Here is a 17,032-nt window from a genome sequence, read left to right on the forward strand (position 1 = left end):
AAAAAAAAAAAAAAAAAAAGGTACAAGAGTCAAAAAATACATGACTACAGCAAATCTCAAATCTCTGAGAAACATTGAGAAAATAAGTTCCCCCACCAAGCTGAGAGGACTTTAACTCCTCTGCCCATATCAAAGATATCTACCCTTTCTATCATTAAGTATAAAATTAAGGCCTGGAAAATAAGATTGCACACTCAAAACAACAACTGCAATTATTCTGTATAATGTGCCGGTTATTCTTCTTCATATGTTTAACACAGAACCCACATCAATGCAGTAAAATGCACTCTGATATCCTCTCAGTAGGTTCATGACCAACATTTTTACCCTAAACTTCTCCTTTCCCCCATATTTATTCCAGTGGCATAACTCTGTCCATTCTATCTTATGGCCCCTTAATCTGTCTCTACTAACAACCCACCAAGGTTAGGGTCCAATTACTATTCTTGGACTGCTGTTACCTGTTTCCTAACTTGCTAGCTATCTCCATACCACCCTCCTCCAAAATATTCTGCCCACAGCCTCCTTTACACATTTACACACCAAACTTTAGATCCTGCCATGTCCTCTACTTGAAATGCTCTTCTTATAGCTCCAGGGAGATGAAAAGAAAAAAAAAAAAAAAAAAAAAACAGCCAGGAGCAGTGGCTCACGCCTGTAATCCCAGCACTTTGCTGAGATCGCTTCACTGCACTCCAGCCTGGGTGATAAGAGTGAGACTCTGTCTCAAACAAAAAAAGAATTTTAAAAAATTAACTTTTTTCCTATACACATATGTGCGCGTGAGCGCACACACACACACACACACACAAAACACCGATTTTTAAAGGATTTCTCCCAAGTTTCAGACTCCTAACTTCTGAGGTTCCTATCAGACTCCCCAGGGAGCATAATGCATGAGTAATTACAACATGGTTAGTAGCTAGCTGGAATTTGTAAAACATCCTACATTCTGATTTGTGATAACCCAGGCCCACCATCAGATATCAGGAACTAGACCTATTATTAACCCTTCTTTATGGGGTGAGGTCAATGCTGAGACATTTGAATCAGACTAGAGAACAGGAAATGAGAAAGAGAAGGAGTGCATAGCATGATAGCAAGGTCATCCTTGTCATTCTTAAGGTATCTTACCTCCCTCTGGTCATTGTCTAAACGCAGGTGTTCTGTGTGCTGCTTCTGCCGATCTTTCCGCCTCCACTGGGCAGGGGCATTCCTTTTCGTCCACCTAACACATCAGAATCAAAGCAGGCAATTAATAACGTCTCACTTAAAAAGCAATGTCAAGGCCGGGCATGGTGGCTCAAGCCTGTAATCCCAGCACTTTGGGAGGCCGCGACGGGCGGATCACAAGGTCAGGAGATCAAGACCATCCTGGCTAACACGGTGAAACCCCATCTCTACTAAAAAATACAAAAACCTAGCCAGGTGAGGTGACGGGCGCCTGTAGTCCCAGCTACTCGGGAGGCTGAGGCAGGAGAATGGCGTAAACCCAGGAGGCAGAGCTTGCAGTGAGCTGAGATCTAGCCACTGGACTCCAGCCTGGGCAACAGAGCCAGACTCCGTCTCAAAAAAAAAAGAAAAAAAAAAGCAATGTCAACTAACAGGAGAAAACATGAATGACTAAGAGCCAATGTTGGACATAGGAAATGACCAAGAAGTCACCAGAGACAGCTCAGAGACCTTGAGGAAGAGCAGATTAAAGATGAGTGACTGGACATGAGAGAGATACCTCCTTAGGGAACATGTCTCTCTTGAAACATCTAGAAACACTTGACATATAGATCTAAAACTATATTCACTTAACTCTATCTGGGCTTTGATACAGTCATCTTCAAAAGTAACTACTGAGTAATTCTGCTAACTTATCTACTTTTCATTTCAGGCTCTGATTATTTCAACTGCCATTTAATAAATACAATGCTAGCTTGCTGTTGAATGGGATCCAGGCATGAGATGATTTTAACCCATTTGCAGCTTTTTGCAGGTCCTGGACATATGGAGCTATACCAATCTGCATAGTGGAGGCAGAACTGAAAGACATTCTGTCACATACTTTCTTGTTCAAACAAGCGAACAACCTAGATAGTCTGGGTCTTCTCTATATCTACTTTACAAAATTACAAGGTCCTCTGGGGATAACAGCTCTAGCCCAGATACTAGATGACCCTATTATGGCTAGGGAGTTGGATCAGTGAATCCCTGGGGTTGACTCACTTGTTGCTGGCTGGCCCAGTGGAAAGTACATCAGACTGCAGCTTAGGGAAGAAGCCCGGCTCATATTTCCCTTGTCCAATCTTCATGTCAAGTAAATGTGGGTGAATTGCAGTATGGTCAATTTTTGCCAGACGTAGCTCAATTGCTTTCTCTGGATGAGAATACAAACACATACACACATAAATACACACACAAATCAAGTCAAAAATTTTTTTAAAACCTAGCTACTCTTCCATTTCCAGCCAAGATGGAGTAAAAGGGAATGATTTTCCTGCAAATAGGAAAAAACCCATGCAAAATATATAAAATGATAAATTTCAAAACACTGGACATCAGGCAATGAAGGACAGGAACCCTGAGAAACAGGTAAGAAATGAGGTAACCCCTAGAACTATCCCAGCTAACTGCTTAGAGACAGCTTCCAGGCTGTGGCTCAGGAAGGGAGGTCTAGGCAGAGACTGGTGGACTCCCTGAGTTAAGGAGACCAAGGTGGCTAGAGTTCATATGAATGGTACCAGAGAAGAGACAGAATCCAGGGGATCTGCAGGGTATTCAGCAGGGTAATGGGTCAGTTCACGCAAGTGAAGAAACTACTCAAGGCTGGAGAAAGAATCACTGGAAAGGATTAGGAGAAACAATACAAAATGCTCACACAGGGCTGGGAATAATGCCTGTTCCCACCTGCCAGACTAGAAAACCTAACCACTCATGGGGCACTGAGTAAAGTACTCAGACGGCCGTGCCTCGGTAGTGGAGAATTAATCACAGCCTAAAGGATTCTCTGGTCCTGCCAGAGGAAAACACAAAGGAAAAAGGAAAACACAAAGAAATGGAATTATTTCTAAGTAACTTAACTACATCCCAGAACAAAGATTGAGAATATTTATAGGAATATAGAAGTATCCAGGACTCAAATAGTAAAATTCACAGTGTCTGGCATCTAATCAAAGATTACCAGGGCCTGGTAGCTTACACCTGTAATCCCAGCACTTTGGGAGGCCAAAGTGAGGGTATCATTTAAGGCCAGGACTTCAAGACCAGCCTGGGCAACACAGTGAGACCTCATCTCGTAAAAAAAAAAAAAAAAAAAAAAAAAAAAAAAAAAAAAAAATGAGCCAGACATGGTGGCATACACCTTTATTCCTAGCTATTCAGGAGGCCGAGGCCAGAAGATCACTTGAGCCCAGGAGTTTAAGGTTACGGTGAGCTATAATTGCACTACTGCACTCCAGCCTGGGCAACAAAGCAGAACCTCTTAAAAACAAACAAACAAACAACAACAACAACAGCAAATCAGAAACATAGAACTCACACGTCTGAAGATGAAAGCTGTGGAGATGAAAAATACACAGGCTGGGTTAAAAGCACACTCAACAATGCAGGAGAAAAACTAAGTGAGCTTGAAGCCATAGCAACAGAAATTATCCCAAAGAAGTCACAGAGAGAGAGAAAAAGCTGTTGCCATTAAAAGAGTATCAGCGGTGCTGGGATAATTTTACGCAATCCCAGATATTACACATACGTGTAACCGCAGTCCCTAAGGTAGGGATGGGGACAATAGAAAAATTACTAGAAGAAATACTGGCCAGAATTTTTGCAAATTTGATGTAAACAAAAAAAATCCACAGATCTAAAAAGCACAATGAACCGCAAGAACAAGAATCATGAAGGAAACTACACCAAGTCACATCATAATCAAATTGCTCAAAATCAGTGATAAAAAGAAAATCTTAAAATCTGCTAGAGAAAGTAGACCTTTTGCATATAGAGAAGATCAAAATTAAGGATGACAGCAGATTTCTTATCAGAAAACAATGGAAGTATGATATGGCTTGGCTCTGTGTCTGTACCCAAATCTCACCTTGAATTGTGATAATCCCCATGTGTGGTGGGAGGGACCCAGTGTGAGGTAATTGAATCACAGAGGCGGTTTCCCTGATGCTATTCTCGCAATAGTGAGTGAGTTCTCACAAGATCTGATGGTTTTATAAGCATCTGGCATTTGCCTTCCTGGCACTCATTCTTTCTCCTGCTATGCTGTGAAGAGGTGCCTTCCACCATGCTTGTAAGTTTCTTGAGGCATTGCCAGCCATGTGGAACTGAGTCAATTAAACCTCTTTCCTTCATAAATTACCCACTCTTGGGTATTTCTTCGTAGCAGCATGAGAATAAACTAATTACAAAGTGAGAAGACAGAGGAGCAACATCTTTTTTTTTTTTTTTGATACAGGGTCTCATTCTGTCACCCAGGCTAGAGTACAGTGGTGCGATCTTGGCTCACTACGACCTCTACCTTCTGAGTTCAAGTGATTCTTGTGCCTCAGCCTCCTGAGTAGCTTGGACTACAGGCACATACTATCATGCCTGGCTAATTGTGTGTGTGTGTGTGTGCGTATGTTTAATAGCAACAGGGTTTCACCATGTTGGCCAGGCTGGTCTCAAACTCCTGACCTCAAGTGATCCACCTACCTGGGCCTCCCAAAGTGTTGGGATTACAGGCATGAGCCACCGCACCTGGCCTGGAGCAACACCTTTAGAGTACTGAAAGGAAAAAACTATTAACCTATACTCAGGGAAAATACCTTTCAAAGACAAAAGAATTACAAAAGCTGAAAGAATTCATCACCAGCAGATCTACACTACAAGAAACGTTAAAGGAAGTCCTTCTGGCAGTAAGAAAATAATATCAGACGGAAGTATGGATCTACAGAAAAGAAAGAAGAGCACCCGAAATGCTAACTACACAGTTAAAGTATTAGATTTTGTACTTATTATTTAAATCTCTTTAATAGGCAATTGACTGTTTAAACAAAAATGACCATGTAGTGTGAGGTTTATGACATATGTAAAAGTAAAATAAATGACAATACCACGTAGGCTAGGAAGAGAGAAACGGAAATAGAGTTTTGTGAAGTTCCTTTCTGTTGTTGTTTAGAGACAGGGTCTCATCATGTGACCCAAGTTGGACTCAAACTCCTGGGCTCAGGCAATCCTCCCCCTTCAGCCTCCCAAACAGCGGGACTACAGGAGAACATGACTGTGCCTGGCAGTTCTGTACAGTTCTTATACTATGTGGAAAGTGATATATCACCTAAAAGTAGACTGTGATAAGTTAAATGTGTACTATAAATCCTAAAGCAACAGCTAAAATAACACAAGTTATAGCTAGTAAACCAATAAAACAGATAAAATGAAATCATAAAAAAATGGAAAATATTCAATTAGTACACAAGAGGGCAGAAAAAGAAGGAAAGGGAACAAAGAACAGATGGGACAAATAAAAAACAAACAGCAAAATTACAGGCTTAAACCCAGAAATATCAATAATCACATTAAATGTACATGGTTTAAAGACCTCAGTTAAAAATCTGAAACTGTCAAATTGGATAAAAATGCAAAACCCAATTACATGCTGCCTACAATAAATACCCTTTAAATATAAAACAGAAATAGATTAAAAGTAAAATAATGAAAAAGACATACCATGTTAGCACTACTCAAAAGAAAGCTAGAGTAGTTATTAATATCCAACAAAATAGATTTCACAGTAAAGAATATTACTCTGAATAAAGAAGGCTATTTCTTTTTTTTTTTTTTTTTTTTTAATAAAAATTAGCCAGGCATGGTGGCACACATCTATTGTGCTAGCTACTCGGGAAGCTAAGACGAGAGGATCCCTTCAGCCCACTACTTCAAAGTTACAGAAAACCATGACCACACCACTGCACTCTAGCCTGAGCAACAGAGTGAGACCCCATCACCATTTTAAAAAAAAAAGGAAAAAATATAATTCACCATATTAACAAACTAAAGCTAAAACCATATAATTACCTCAATAGATACAGAAAAGTATTTGACAAAATTCAACATCCACCTCAGATAAAAACTCTGAACAAGCTAGTAAGATCCTTAACTGATAAAGGTTATCTATGAAAAACTTACAGGTAACATCATTCTTATGGTAAATGCTTTTCCCCTAAAGTCAGGAATAAGATGCCCACTCTCACTACTTCTATCTGACTTTGTACTAGAGGTTCTAGCCAGTGTAATACAGCAAAAAAAAAAAAAAAGAAAGAAAGAAAACGAAAAGAAATAAAAGGCATCCAGGGTGGCGGAAAGGAAAAGTAAAACTATCATTATTCACAGGTGATGTGACTGTCTGTGGAAAATCTGATGGATGTACAAAAAAGCTATTAAAAGTAAGTTTAGTATGCTTGCAGGACACAATATAAATATACAAAATTATGCTATTATAGTTACATATACTAGCAATGAACAATCAGAAATTAAAATTAAGAAAGCAATACAATAGTACCAAATTTATATAACACAAAACAATTTAAAATAACACCAAAAAATATGAACTACTTAGAGAAAAATCTGATAAGACATACAAAACCTGTACCCTGAAAAGTACATAATGCTGTTGAGAAAAATTAAAGATGACCTGAATAAATGGAAAGATATGCCATGTTAATGGATTAGAAGACTTGGTACTGTTAGGATGTCAAATATCCATCAAAATCTCAGAAGGCGTCTTTGCAGAAGTCGGCAAGTTGACTCTAAATATGTATGGAAATACAAAGAACCCAGAATAGCCAAAACAACTTTGAAAAGAAGAACAAAGTTAGAAGATTAACACTACTTGATTTCAAGATTTAATATAAGCTACAGTAATCATTTAATGTAAGCTCCAGTAATCAAGACAGTGTGGTATTGGTATAAATGTAGACCAACAGATCAATGAAACAGAACAGAAAATCCAGAAGTAGACTAACACATATACAGACTAACAATATTTTGACAAAAGCATAAAGGCAATTCATTAGAGAAAGGATGGTCTGATAGATGAATATCTATATGAAAAACAAAAATGGACCCATAACTTACACTACTTATAAAACTAACTTGAAATGGACCAGAGACCTAAATGTAAAACCTAAAACTATAAAACTCTATAAAACTTCTACAGGGAAATATAGGGGAAAATCTCTATGTGACCTTGGTAAGGGAAAAATGTCTTAGATACAATAAAAGCATAATCCGACTGATAAATTAGGCCTCATCAAAATAAAAGACTTTGTTCTCAAAAAGACATTGTTAAGAGAAATTAGGCACACACAAATCAAAATCATATCTCCCTTACATTTTCTAGTCTTCTCTCTTTACCTGTCAGCCCCTGTTCCAGGACCCTCCTTAAGATGACAGTCCTTTTGGCAAAGGTTCGAGGACAAGTTGTCCATGCAATTAGACTACTTTAACTCAGTTAGGACATAGGATCCTGAACTAGAAAATACAAGACTTTGAACTAGAAAATGCAAGACTTTGTCTAAACTGTCAGCAGTTACATCTTCAAAGCCTAGAAACAAGTCTGGCATATTCATTCATTTGGCAAATATTTCTTGAAGACTTGCCATACGTTCGGCGTCTGGTAGGTAGCTACAAAATGCGGCAAATGAATGATCAAAATATACAAAAATGCCTTAACAAGGACACTGAACATCCTGCAGGAAGTGAATACAGCACTTAATCTAATGCTTCAAGCTGAAACCATTCTCTAGCTAAACTGATGTAGATGAGTCCTCTAAACAAAAGGACATGTTCAATCATTTGTGTAGATTACAGCATCCCTACGTGCTGGGTAAAATGCTAGAAGAATGGGGGTAAGAAAATGAGTAAATACAGTCTCTGCCCTTAAGTTGTTCCCTAATAATGATAGCTATAAAAATTAGAGATCGAGTAAAAGCACGCACAAAGCACCACAGAAACACAGAGGAAGAATCAACTGACTCAGTCTGGGAGCATCAGAGAAGGCTTCATAGAGAAGGAAACATATCTGCTAGGTTTTTGTGGCAAATACCATCAACTGCTTACTCATAATTCATTCACCCCTTCTTTCTTGCTTATAGACCTTCATACTGTTCAGGGTAACATTACACCCAGTTCAATGTTCACTTTCACAGCTTCCCATGCACTTGAGGGTGATCATATAACATGATTTTGGCCTATGAGACAATGAAAGTTGTTAGAAATTTCTGGGAAAGCTTTTGCTTTCTGATAAAAGTGGGAAAATAGGCCAGGCACAGTGACTCACGCCTATAATCCTAGCACTTTGGAATGCAGAGTGCTTGAGCCCAAGAGTTCGAGGCCAGCCTGGGCAACATGGTGAGACTCCGTCTCTACAAAATATAAAAAATTAGCTGGGTATGGTGGTATGTGCCTGCAGTCCTAGCTACTCGGGAGGCTGAGGTGAGAGAATTGCTTGAGCCTGGGAAGTCAAGGCTGTGGTGAGCCATAATCGCACCACTACCCTCCAGTCTAAGCAACTGAGTGAGACTGACCCTGTCTCAAAAAAAGAAAAAAAAAGGTGGAATGGCGAATATAGCTGACATCAACCTTCCCCTCTTCTTGCCTCGAATGTGAATATGAAAAGCTTCTGGGGCTGGGTGTGGTGGTTCATGCGTGTAATGCCAACACTTTGAGAGGCCAAGACGGGAGGATCACTTGAGCGCAAAAGTTCAAGACCAGATGGAGCATAGCAAAACCCTGTCTCTACAAAAAAAAAAATTTTTTTAATTAGCCAGGCATGGGAGCACATGCCTGTAGTCCTAGTTGCTTGGGAGGCTGAGGCAAGAGAATCACTTGAGCCAAAGAGTTCAAAGTTGCAGTGAGCTATGTTCACACCACTGCATTTTAGCCTGGGTGACAGAGAGAGACCCTGTCACACACACACAGAAAAAAGGGCAGAAAAGAAAGAGCTTTTGTAACCATGAGGCTTTCATTGACATCCTTTTAAAAAAAAAAAAATGAGGCAACAGTATGACCATAAAAGCCAACAAGGATTCACTGAATAAAAAGCCAGAATCTCAGTTCTTGATTACATTGTTGAGCAGCTGAGCCAACACCAGCAACCACCAATTCTGTACTTCTTGCTAATATAAGAAAAATAACCCCCTATTTGTTTAACCCACTGCTGATTAGGGTCTCTATTACATACAATGAGATCCATTCCTAACTAACAGTGTTAAAGGATGAGAAGAAGATAACCAGGCAAAAAAAAAACAACAACAACGAAGAAGATTGCAGGCAATGGGAACCACATATGCAAAGACAGAAACAGAGAAAGAGGCTGGCATATTTAGGAAAAGGGACATGTTAATGACATAATCCAAGAGGCTAGAATGTACAGTTCCAAGGAGGCCTTACCTGCTTCATCCACAGTGGTACACTTCTGGTACATGGATGTACGGAGAGTAGGTGTCCGAACATTCAACAGCCTGATCTTGTCAACTCGGGAATCAAATACCCGGAGCACAGGGTCTTTATCATCATCATCATGACACATTATTTTGTTGTCAATGAAAGATGCAAACATCTGGGTCTCCAGGAATCTTGAGAGGAAGGGCAAGTAGGGCTCAGGCTGATCTGACAGAAAAGATGCCTGGTGGGACCAAAAAGAAGCAGAACAGGGAAAAGGGTAATGTCAATGTGCCTGAGGAATCCAGTAGGTTAATTATTCTCTGGAGCTGCTTAGGTCTTTAAGAAAAACAAGCTGCAACATCTCTACATTTAAAAAACAAAACAAAACAAAACAAAAACACTCATGTAAGTTCAGGTATCTTGAAACTTTTGACACTGGAACAAACTCACTTGGGTAACCTACTGAGTCAACCAATCTTCCCAGAATCCTGATGTTCACTCTACATGTATATCTTTGTCTTAAGAGATCCCTTTGGCTGAAGGTAAATCATCTGATAATAATAATCAGCACATCTATTCATAAGCAACAAGACCTATTTTATCAACATCAAAAGGACCATAAACTTGTTTCCAGCGTATAATAATCTTCCATTACTACTTCAAGTAATTTTCCACTACTGCTTCAAGACATAACTGGCAAGTTCTCATTCCTCACCACCTCCCAAGCAGGATTACACTCACTTTATCAAAGTTTTGCATCTGCTCCCTGTTGGTAAACCAGGATTCCTTATCCTGGCTGGGTTGGATGACAAACACCTCATAATCTGCAAACATCTGAGTGAAACGATTTGCAAAAACTTCCCGGATCTGAATGTTTAGCTGGTAAATCCTGAGTTCTTCTTCATCACACTGAACTTTGAGATCCTTATTGCTGCTGGGGTCTTCACGCACTTCCAACTAAAGAAAAAGAAAAGCAACTGAGAACACACACACTTTTCCTTTTAACCCAAGGAATACAATTCCTGATTTTTTTATCTGATTTTTTTCCAGTGCTCATTTACTTAGTAGCAAATCATGAGAACAAAAGAGGAAAACTGGAAAAGTAAATAAATAAAAGGAAAGGGACTCAGACATGAAGGAGAGAAAAATCAAAGCGTTTCACTTAAAGATATCCAACAACTCAATGAAAGTGAAGATAAGATCTTTATGGGCAGAGAGAGATTCTGCCATGAACGAAAAGGTGCTAATTATCTCAAAGGTCAGGGAGAAAGGAAGGAATATGGGAGGTCAATTTAACAAAGCAACGAGGTTAAATTCTGGCTCTCTTCATTTTTTATTTTTTCCCTTATATCACTTTACTTCTTTCTGCAAAAAAAAAAACCTATCTTTTTTGTTTTGTTTTTGTTTTTTTTTTTTTGTTTTGAGACAGAGTTTCGCTCTTGTTGCCCAGGCTGGAGTGCAATGGCACCATCTCAGCTCACCGCAACCTCCGCCTCCCGGGTTCAAGTGATTATCCTACCTCACCCTCCCCAGTAGCTGGGATTACAGGCATGCACCACCACGCCCGGCTAATTTTGTATTTTTAGTAGAGATATGGTGTGTCCATGTTGGTAGATTGGTCTTGAACTCCCAACCTCAAGTGATCCTCCCCCTTTAGCCTCCCAGAGTGCTGGGATTACAGGAGTGAGCCACCACATCCAGCCCAGAAAACCTTTCTAATCTCACCAAATATTTCTCTGTTCCTCTTTAACTGCCCATGATTTTTGAAACATATCTACTCTACCAGGCAGAAAAAAATCTACTCTACTAAAGCAGAAAAAATGAAATATGTCACTGAAACACAGCCCAACAAGATTATTACATTGGTCCATTGGTTTATAAGTAACTTACAAAAGTAATTTAACAGTGAGAATTCAAGACGACCAGATTCTAGACTCAGCTCAGCTACATACTAGGCATTTAATCTTAGGCAAAACACTTAGGCTCTCTAAGCCTTGGTTTCTTTGGCTATAAAACAGTTAATACTTGTTCTGTCTGCCTTAGGTTGCTGTGAAACTCAAAGGGCAATGGATCTAAAAGAGATCTGGGCCTGGCACAGTGGCTCACACTTATAATCCCACCACTTGGGGAGGCCAAGGCTGGAGGACTGCTTGAGCCCAGAAGTTTGAGACTAGCTGAGCATCATAGTGAGACCCTGTCTCTACAAAAAAAAAAAAAAAATTAATTGTGTGTGGTGGCATGAACCTGTGGTCCCAGCTACTTGAGAGGCTGAGGCAGGAGGATCACCTGAGCCCAGGAGATTGAGGCTGCAGTGAGCCGTGACCGTGCCACCACACTCCAGCCCGAGCGACAGAGTAAGAACCTCTGTCAAAAAATAAAAGAGGTCTGAACATTAAGATTACTATCATGCTCTCTCCAATCACTCTGCTGTAGTGTTCACACAGAATGATGGCAGACTCTCCCGGATGTTCAAAGGAGAAGCTACCCAGATTTAGATTAAAGTAGCATTTACTAGGATAACATCTGCCAGATGGAATTCAGAGTCCCCCATACAGAACATTCGTTCACTGCTCACAAATATGACTTGTCCAGAACTGGGTGCTTTCTCATCCCACACTTTACTTCACCAGGATAGCACCCTAGCACAGATCACACGTGTCACAGACTCATATACACATCTTACCTTTTCCAGGCTCACCCCAGTCCTCTTGACCAAGGCTTGCAGCCGGGCAATAGTTTCATTCTCCTTAAGAAGCTCGTAGGAATGCAAAGGGGAGCCAGCAATGTTCCCATTCCTCTTGTCTGAGACAAGCTCAGAGGCCCGAAGCCTCTTCAACTTGGAGGCACTCTCACTGCAATGAAGATTCCCTTCAGGGGGAATTCCAAACGCCATGAGAATCTCAGAGACTTCCTGGACAAACTCCAATTTGTTGGGAAACTGTGGCAAGTCCTCTGGCAACTCAATGAAGTGGTTGTCGATGTCCACAAAGCAGAGGTTAGCCTGGAAGTCAAAACAGGATGAGGAGTATGAATAACTCCAGAGCATTATGGGAAGAAGTTTTAGAAAGGTTAGTGAACAAGAGGGCAAAGACAAAGCACCTGAAATGGCTATATTTGAGATATGGTGTAACGAAGATAGGGCTCAGAAATAATACAGACTTGAGTTCCAATCTTACCCTGCCACATTCTGGTTGTGTGACCTTAGGAAAATTACTTAACCTTTCTGATTCTATTTCCTTAGCTGTAAAACGGAGATAAAGAGATAAACAATTTATGTTAGAGTGGTGAAGATTTTACAACATCATAGATGTTTAGCACCAAACACATTTTATAATATCATAGATGTTTAGCATCAAACACAAAAGTCTCACACATGATAAACACTCATTGCAGGTACAGTGGCTCAAATCTGCAATGCCAACACTCTGGGAGGCTGAGACGGGTGGATCACTTGAACCCAGACTGTTGCCCAGTTGTTGTTCTCCATGTTGCCCAGACTTGTCATGGCAACATGGGGAAACTCCGTCACTACAAAAAAATGCAAAAATTAGCCAGGGGTGGCGGCATGCACCTACAGTCCCAGCTACTTGAGAGGCTGAGGTGGGAGGGATCACCTGAGCCCAAGAAGCCGAGGCTGCAGTGAGCCGTGATCACACCACTGCACTCCAGCTTGGGAACAGAGTAAGACTCTGTCTCAAAAAATAAAAAATAAATGCCTGGTGAATTTGTGAATTCTACACTCAGTGAAAAGAACCCTAGGAATGAGTTCAGAAAGTCTAGGTTCCAGATTTGATTCTGTTATGATCTCCCTCTATGACCCTGGATATACCATTCTCTCTTTCTGAGGCTCAGTCTTAATTTGTAAGGTTTAGTGGCTGATCTTTGTTCTTTCTGTGCTTCCTTCTGGATTTAAAATTGCTTCTGAGAGAATGTAAAGAGATAGTGCTCATACACTGCTGATGAGGTAGATAATCTGGATTAACAAACAACTTAGGGGCCAGGAGCAGTAGCTCCTGCCTGTAATCCCAGCACTTTGGGAGGCCAAGGCGGATCACCTGAGGTCAGAGGTATGAGACTAGACTGGCCAACATGGTGAAACCCCATCTCTACTAAAAGTACAAAAAGCAGCCAGGTGTGGTGATGGGCACCTGTAATCCCAGCTACTCAGGAGGCTGAGGCAGAACAATTGCTTGAACCTGGGAGGTAGAGGTTGCAGTAAGCTGAGATTGTGCCACTGCACTCCAGCCTGGGCAGCAGAATGAGACTCCCTCTCAAAAAACAAACTAACAAAAAAACCCCACAGTAACGCGGCAGTATCTAGCTATCCCTATTTTACAGACAAAACTGACACAGAGAAGTTAAGTAACATGTCAAAAGTCACATAGTTATTAACTAGTAGAGCTGGGACTTGAACTCAGTTACCCTGACTTCAGTCATAATCTTAAGTTCTTAACCATCTACTCTTCTCCTCTTTAGAGGTCTTGTACATTTAATTTAAATACTTTGTAGTTTAACAATGGTATACTATTCCACTATAAAAATGAATGAAATCCTGTCATTCATGGCAATATGGAGGAGCCTGGAGGATATTACGTTAAGTGAAATAAGCTAGGCACAGAAAGAGAAATACCACATGTTCTCACTTGTATGTGGGAGCTAAATATGTTGATCTCACTGAGGTAGAGAATAGAAGAGTGGTTACCAGAGACTGGGAAGGGTGGCAAGGAGGAGGAATAGAAAGAGATTGATTATCCAATACAAAATTATAGCTAGACAGGATAAATGCAGTCTTCTATAGCACTGTAGGGTGACTACACTCAACAAAAATTTGTTGTACTTTTTCAAGTAGCTAGAAGAGATGATTTTGAATGTTACCAATACAAATAAATAAAAAAGGTTTGAGATTATGGATATGCTAATTACCATTTGATCATTACATACACCCACATTTGATCATTACATACATGTACTGAAATATACCATACCCTGTAAATATGTATAATTATGTGTCAATAAAAATGTGTGTGTACATATATATTTAAATACTTTGTAGTTCTTGTCCCTGTTGGAATGTTCTTGCAGGTATAAATTACAAAAGCCTTTCATTTTTTCATATTTATCTTATATTCATGAACCTGTTCTAGCCAAGACAACATTTCCTTCATTGCAGCACATTATTAAATGCTTAAGGGAGCTGCTGTTCCATTCATGTAACAGGGATAATACTATTACCTATGTCACAGATTTGTTTTGAGAATTATATGACAAAAAATGTCAAGGATTCAGCACAGTGCCAGGCACACAGTACATAATAAATGTTAATCGACATTGTTATAATCATCATGGAATATACAATCTGAATGGACATATATACAATATTAATGGATAGAAAAAATCCATAAGATGCTAATAATCCCAAATTTACTTGTTAATTTAATGTAAATATTTCCAAAATCTCAGGAAGATTTTTTTCCGAAGGGTGTTATCTCATAACTAATTCTGAATTTTGTCTGGAAGAATAAAAGAAAAAAATAGCCACGACCATTGAAGGGAGACTTGCCTTACTAGATTCTAAAATAGACGAAAACAATAATCCACTAGAAAAGATCTTGAATAGACTTGAACATAGCCTGAATATTTGTCCCCGCCCAAATCTCATATTGAATTGTAATCTCCAGTGCTGGAGGTGGAGCCGGGTGGGAGGTGTTTTGGTCATGGGGGTGGATCCCTCATGGCTTGGTGCTATCTTTGTGATAGTGAGTTCTCAAAAGATCTGGTAATTCAAAGGTGTGTGGCACCTCCCAACCACTCTCTCTCATGCTTCTGCTCTGGCCATGTGACATCCCTGCTCCCCGTTCACCTTCAGCTATGATTGTAAGCTTCCTGAGGCCTCCCCAGAAGCCAAGCAGATGCCAGCACCATGCTTTCTATAAAGTCTGCAGTACAATAAGCTAATTAAACCTCTTTTCTTTAAAAATTATCCAGTCTCGCTACTGTAGTCCCAGCTACTTGGGAGACTGAGGTAGGGGAATCGCCTGAACCTGGGAAGTGGAGGTTGCAGTGAGGCAAGATTGCACCACTGCACTCCAGCCTGGCGACAGAGAGGGACTCCATCTCAAAAAAAAAAAAAAATATATATATATATGTGTGTGTGTGTGTGTGTGTGTATATCCATATATCCATATATATATCCATATATCCATATATATATATCTCCAGTCTCAGGTATTTCTTTATAGCAATACAAGAATGGCCCAATGCAAGATCCATGCATTGTAGATGAATTTTTCAACAAACGTTTTGGGGACAAATGCTGTCCATTTAAAAAGGTTAACATAGGCCGGGCATGATGGCTCACACCTGTAATCCCAGCACTTTGGGAGGCCGAGGCAGGCGGATCACCTGAGGTCAGGAGATCGAGACCAGCCTAACTAACATGGAGAAACTTCACCTGTACTAAAAATACAAAATTAGCCAGGCATGGTGGCACATGCCTGTAATCCCAGCTACTTGGGAGGCTGAGGCAGAAGAATCGCTTGAACCCAGGAGGCAAAGGTTGCAGTGAGCCAAGATGGCACCATTACACTCCAGCCTGGGCAACAAGAGCAAAACTCCACCTCTAAATAAATAAATAAATAAATAAATAAATAAATAAATAAATAGGTTAACATAATACTATACTCAAAAATAAAATTTGAGGCTGAGCGCAGCAGCTCACGCCTGTAATCCCAGCATTTTGGGAGGCTGAGATGGGCGGATCACTTGAGGCCAGGAGTTCGAGACCAGCCTGGCTAACATGCCAAAACCCCATCTCTACTAAAAACACAAAAATTAGCCAGGCATGATAGTGCACACCTGTAATCTCAGCTACACGGGAGGCTGAGGCACAAGAATTGTTTGAACCCAGGATGCAGGGGTTGCAGTGAGCTGAGATCATGCCACTGTACTCCAGCCTGGGTGACAGACCAAGACTCTGTTTCAAATAAATAAATAAAAATTGAGAGATGTTGAACATTTAAATTTTTTTAAAAGCCACTTTTATGTTTTAAAAATAGTCTTATGGGCCAAGCATGGTAGCTTACACCTATAATTTCAGCACTTTGGGAGCCTGAGTCCAGGAGCTCAAGACCAGCCTATGCAACATAGCAAGACCACGGCTCTAATAAAAATTTTTAAAGTAGCTGGGTATGGTGGCACACGCCTGTAATTCTAGCTACTTGGAAGGCTGAGGAGGACTGCCTGAGCCCAGGAGTTCAAGGTTGCAATGAGCTATAACTGTGCCACTGCACTCCAGTCTGGGCAACAAAGTGAGACCCTGTCTGAAAAAAAAAAAAAAAAAAAACAGGAAAAAATCTGTTAGAGGTACATACCGAATATATCTGGATGGCAAAATAATACTGTGTAAGATTTGCTTTAAAATAATCCACTAGGTGGAGTGGAGAGGAGGATGGATATACACAGAAGAGTAGCCATGAGTTGATGACTGGCGGAGGTTGTAGTGAGCTGAGATGGCACCACTGCACTCCAGCCTAGGCAACAGAGCAAGACTCCATCTCAACAAAAAAAGAAAGAAAGAAAGAAAGAATTGGGCTAAAGGAGGCAGTGGTAAAAAGGC

The 17,032-nt window shown here is 40.3% G+C and overlaps 1 protein-coding gene across 4 annotated transcripts in view; it reads right to left on the reverse strand.

The window, feature by feature from the left end:
- The window catches only part of DENND5A (DENN domain containing 5A), a 138,716-nt gene that overhangs the window by 42,086 nt on the left and 79,598 nt on the right, over positions 1–17,032 (reverse strand). For all 4 annotated transcript variants that reach the window (XR_001889067.1, XM_017891440.1, XM_017891437.1 and 1 more), the window contains exons 6-10: positions 12,101–12,418; positions 10,159–10,374; positions 9,424–9,658; positions 2,218–2,368; positions 1,135–1,228 (exon numbers count right to left, since the gene is read on the reverse strand). Coding sequence is in view for 3 of the 4 variants with exons in the window: in XM_017891440.1 (XP_017746929.1) it covers positions 1,135–1,228; positions 2,218–2,368; positions 9,424–9,658; positions 10,159–10,374; positions 12,101–12,418 (1,014 nt within the window). In the remaining variant the exon portion in view is untranslated. The remainder of the gene's footprint in view (positions 1–1,134; positions 1,229–2,217; positions 2,369–9,423; positions 9,659–10,158; positions 10,375–12,100; positions 12,419–17,032) is intronic.

This window comes from Rhinopithecus bieti, unplaced genomic scaffold (assembly GCF_001698545.2).
Source record: "Rhinopithecus bieti isolate Rb0 unplaced genomic scaffold, ASM169854v2 scaffold_20891, whole genome shotgun sequence".
In the NCBI taxonomy this organism is placed as follows: domain Eukaryota; kingdom Metazoa; phylum Chordata; class Mammalia; order Primates; family Cercopithecidae; genus Rhinopithecus; species Rhinopithecus bieti.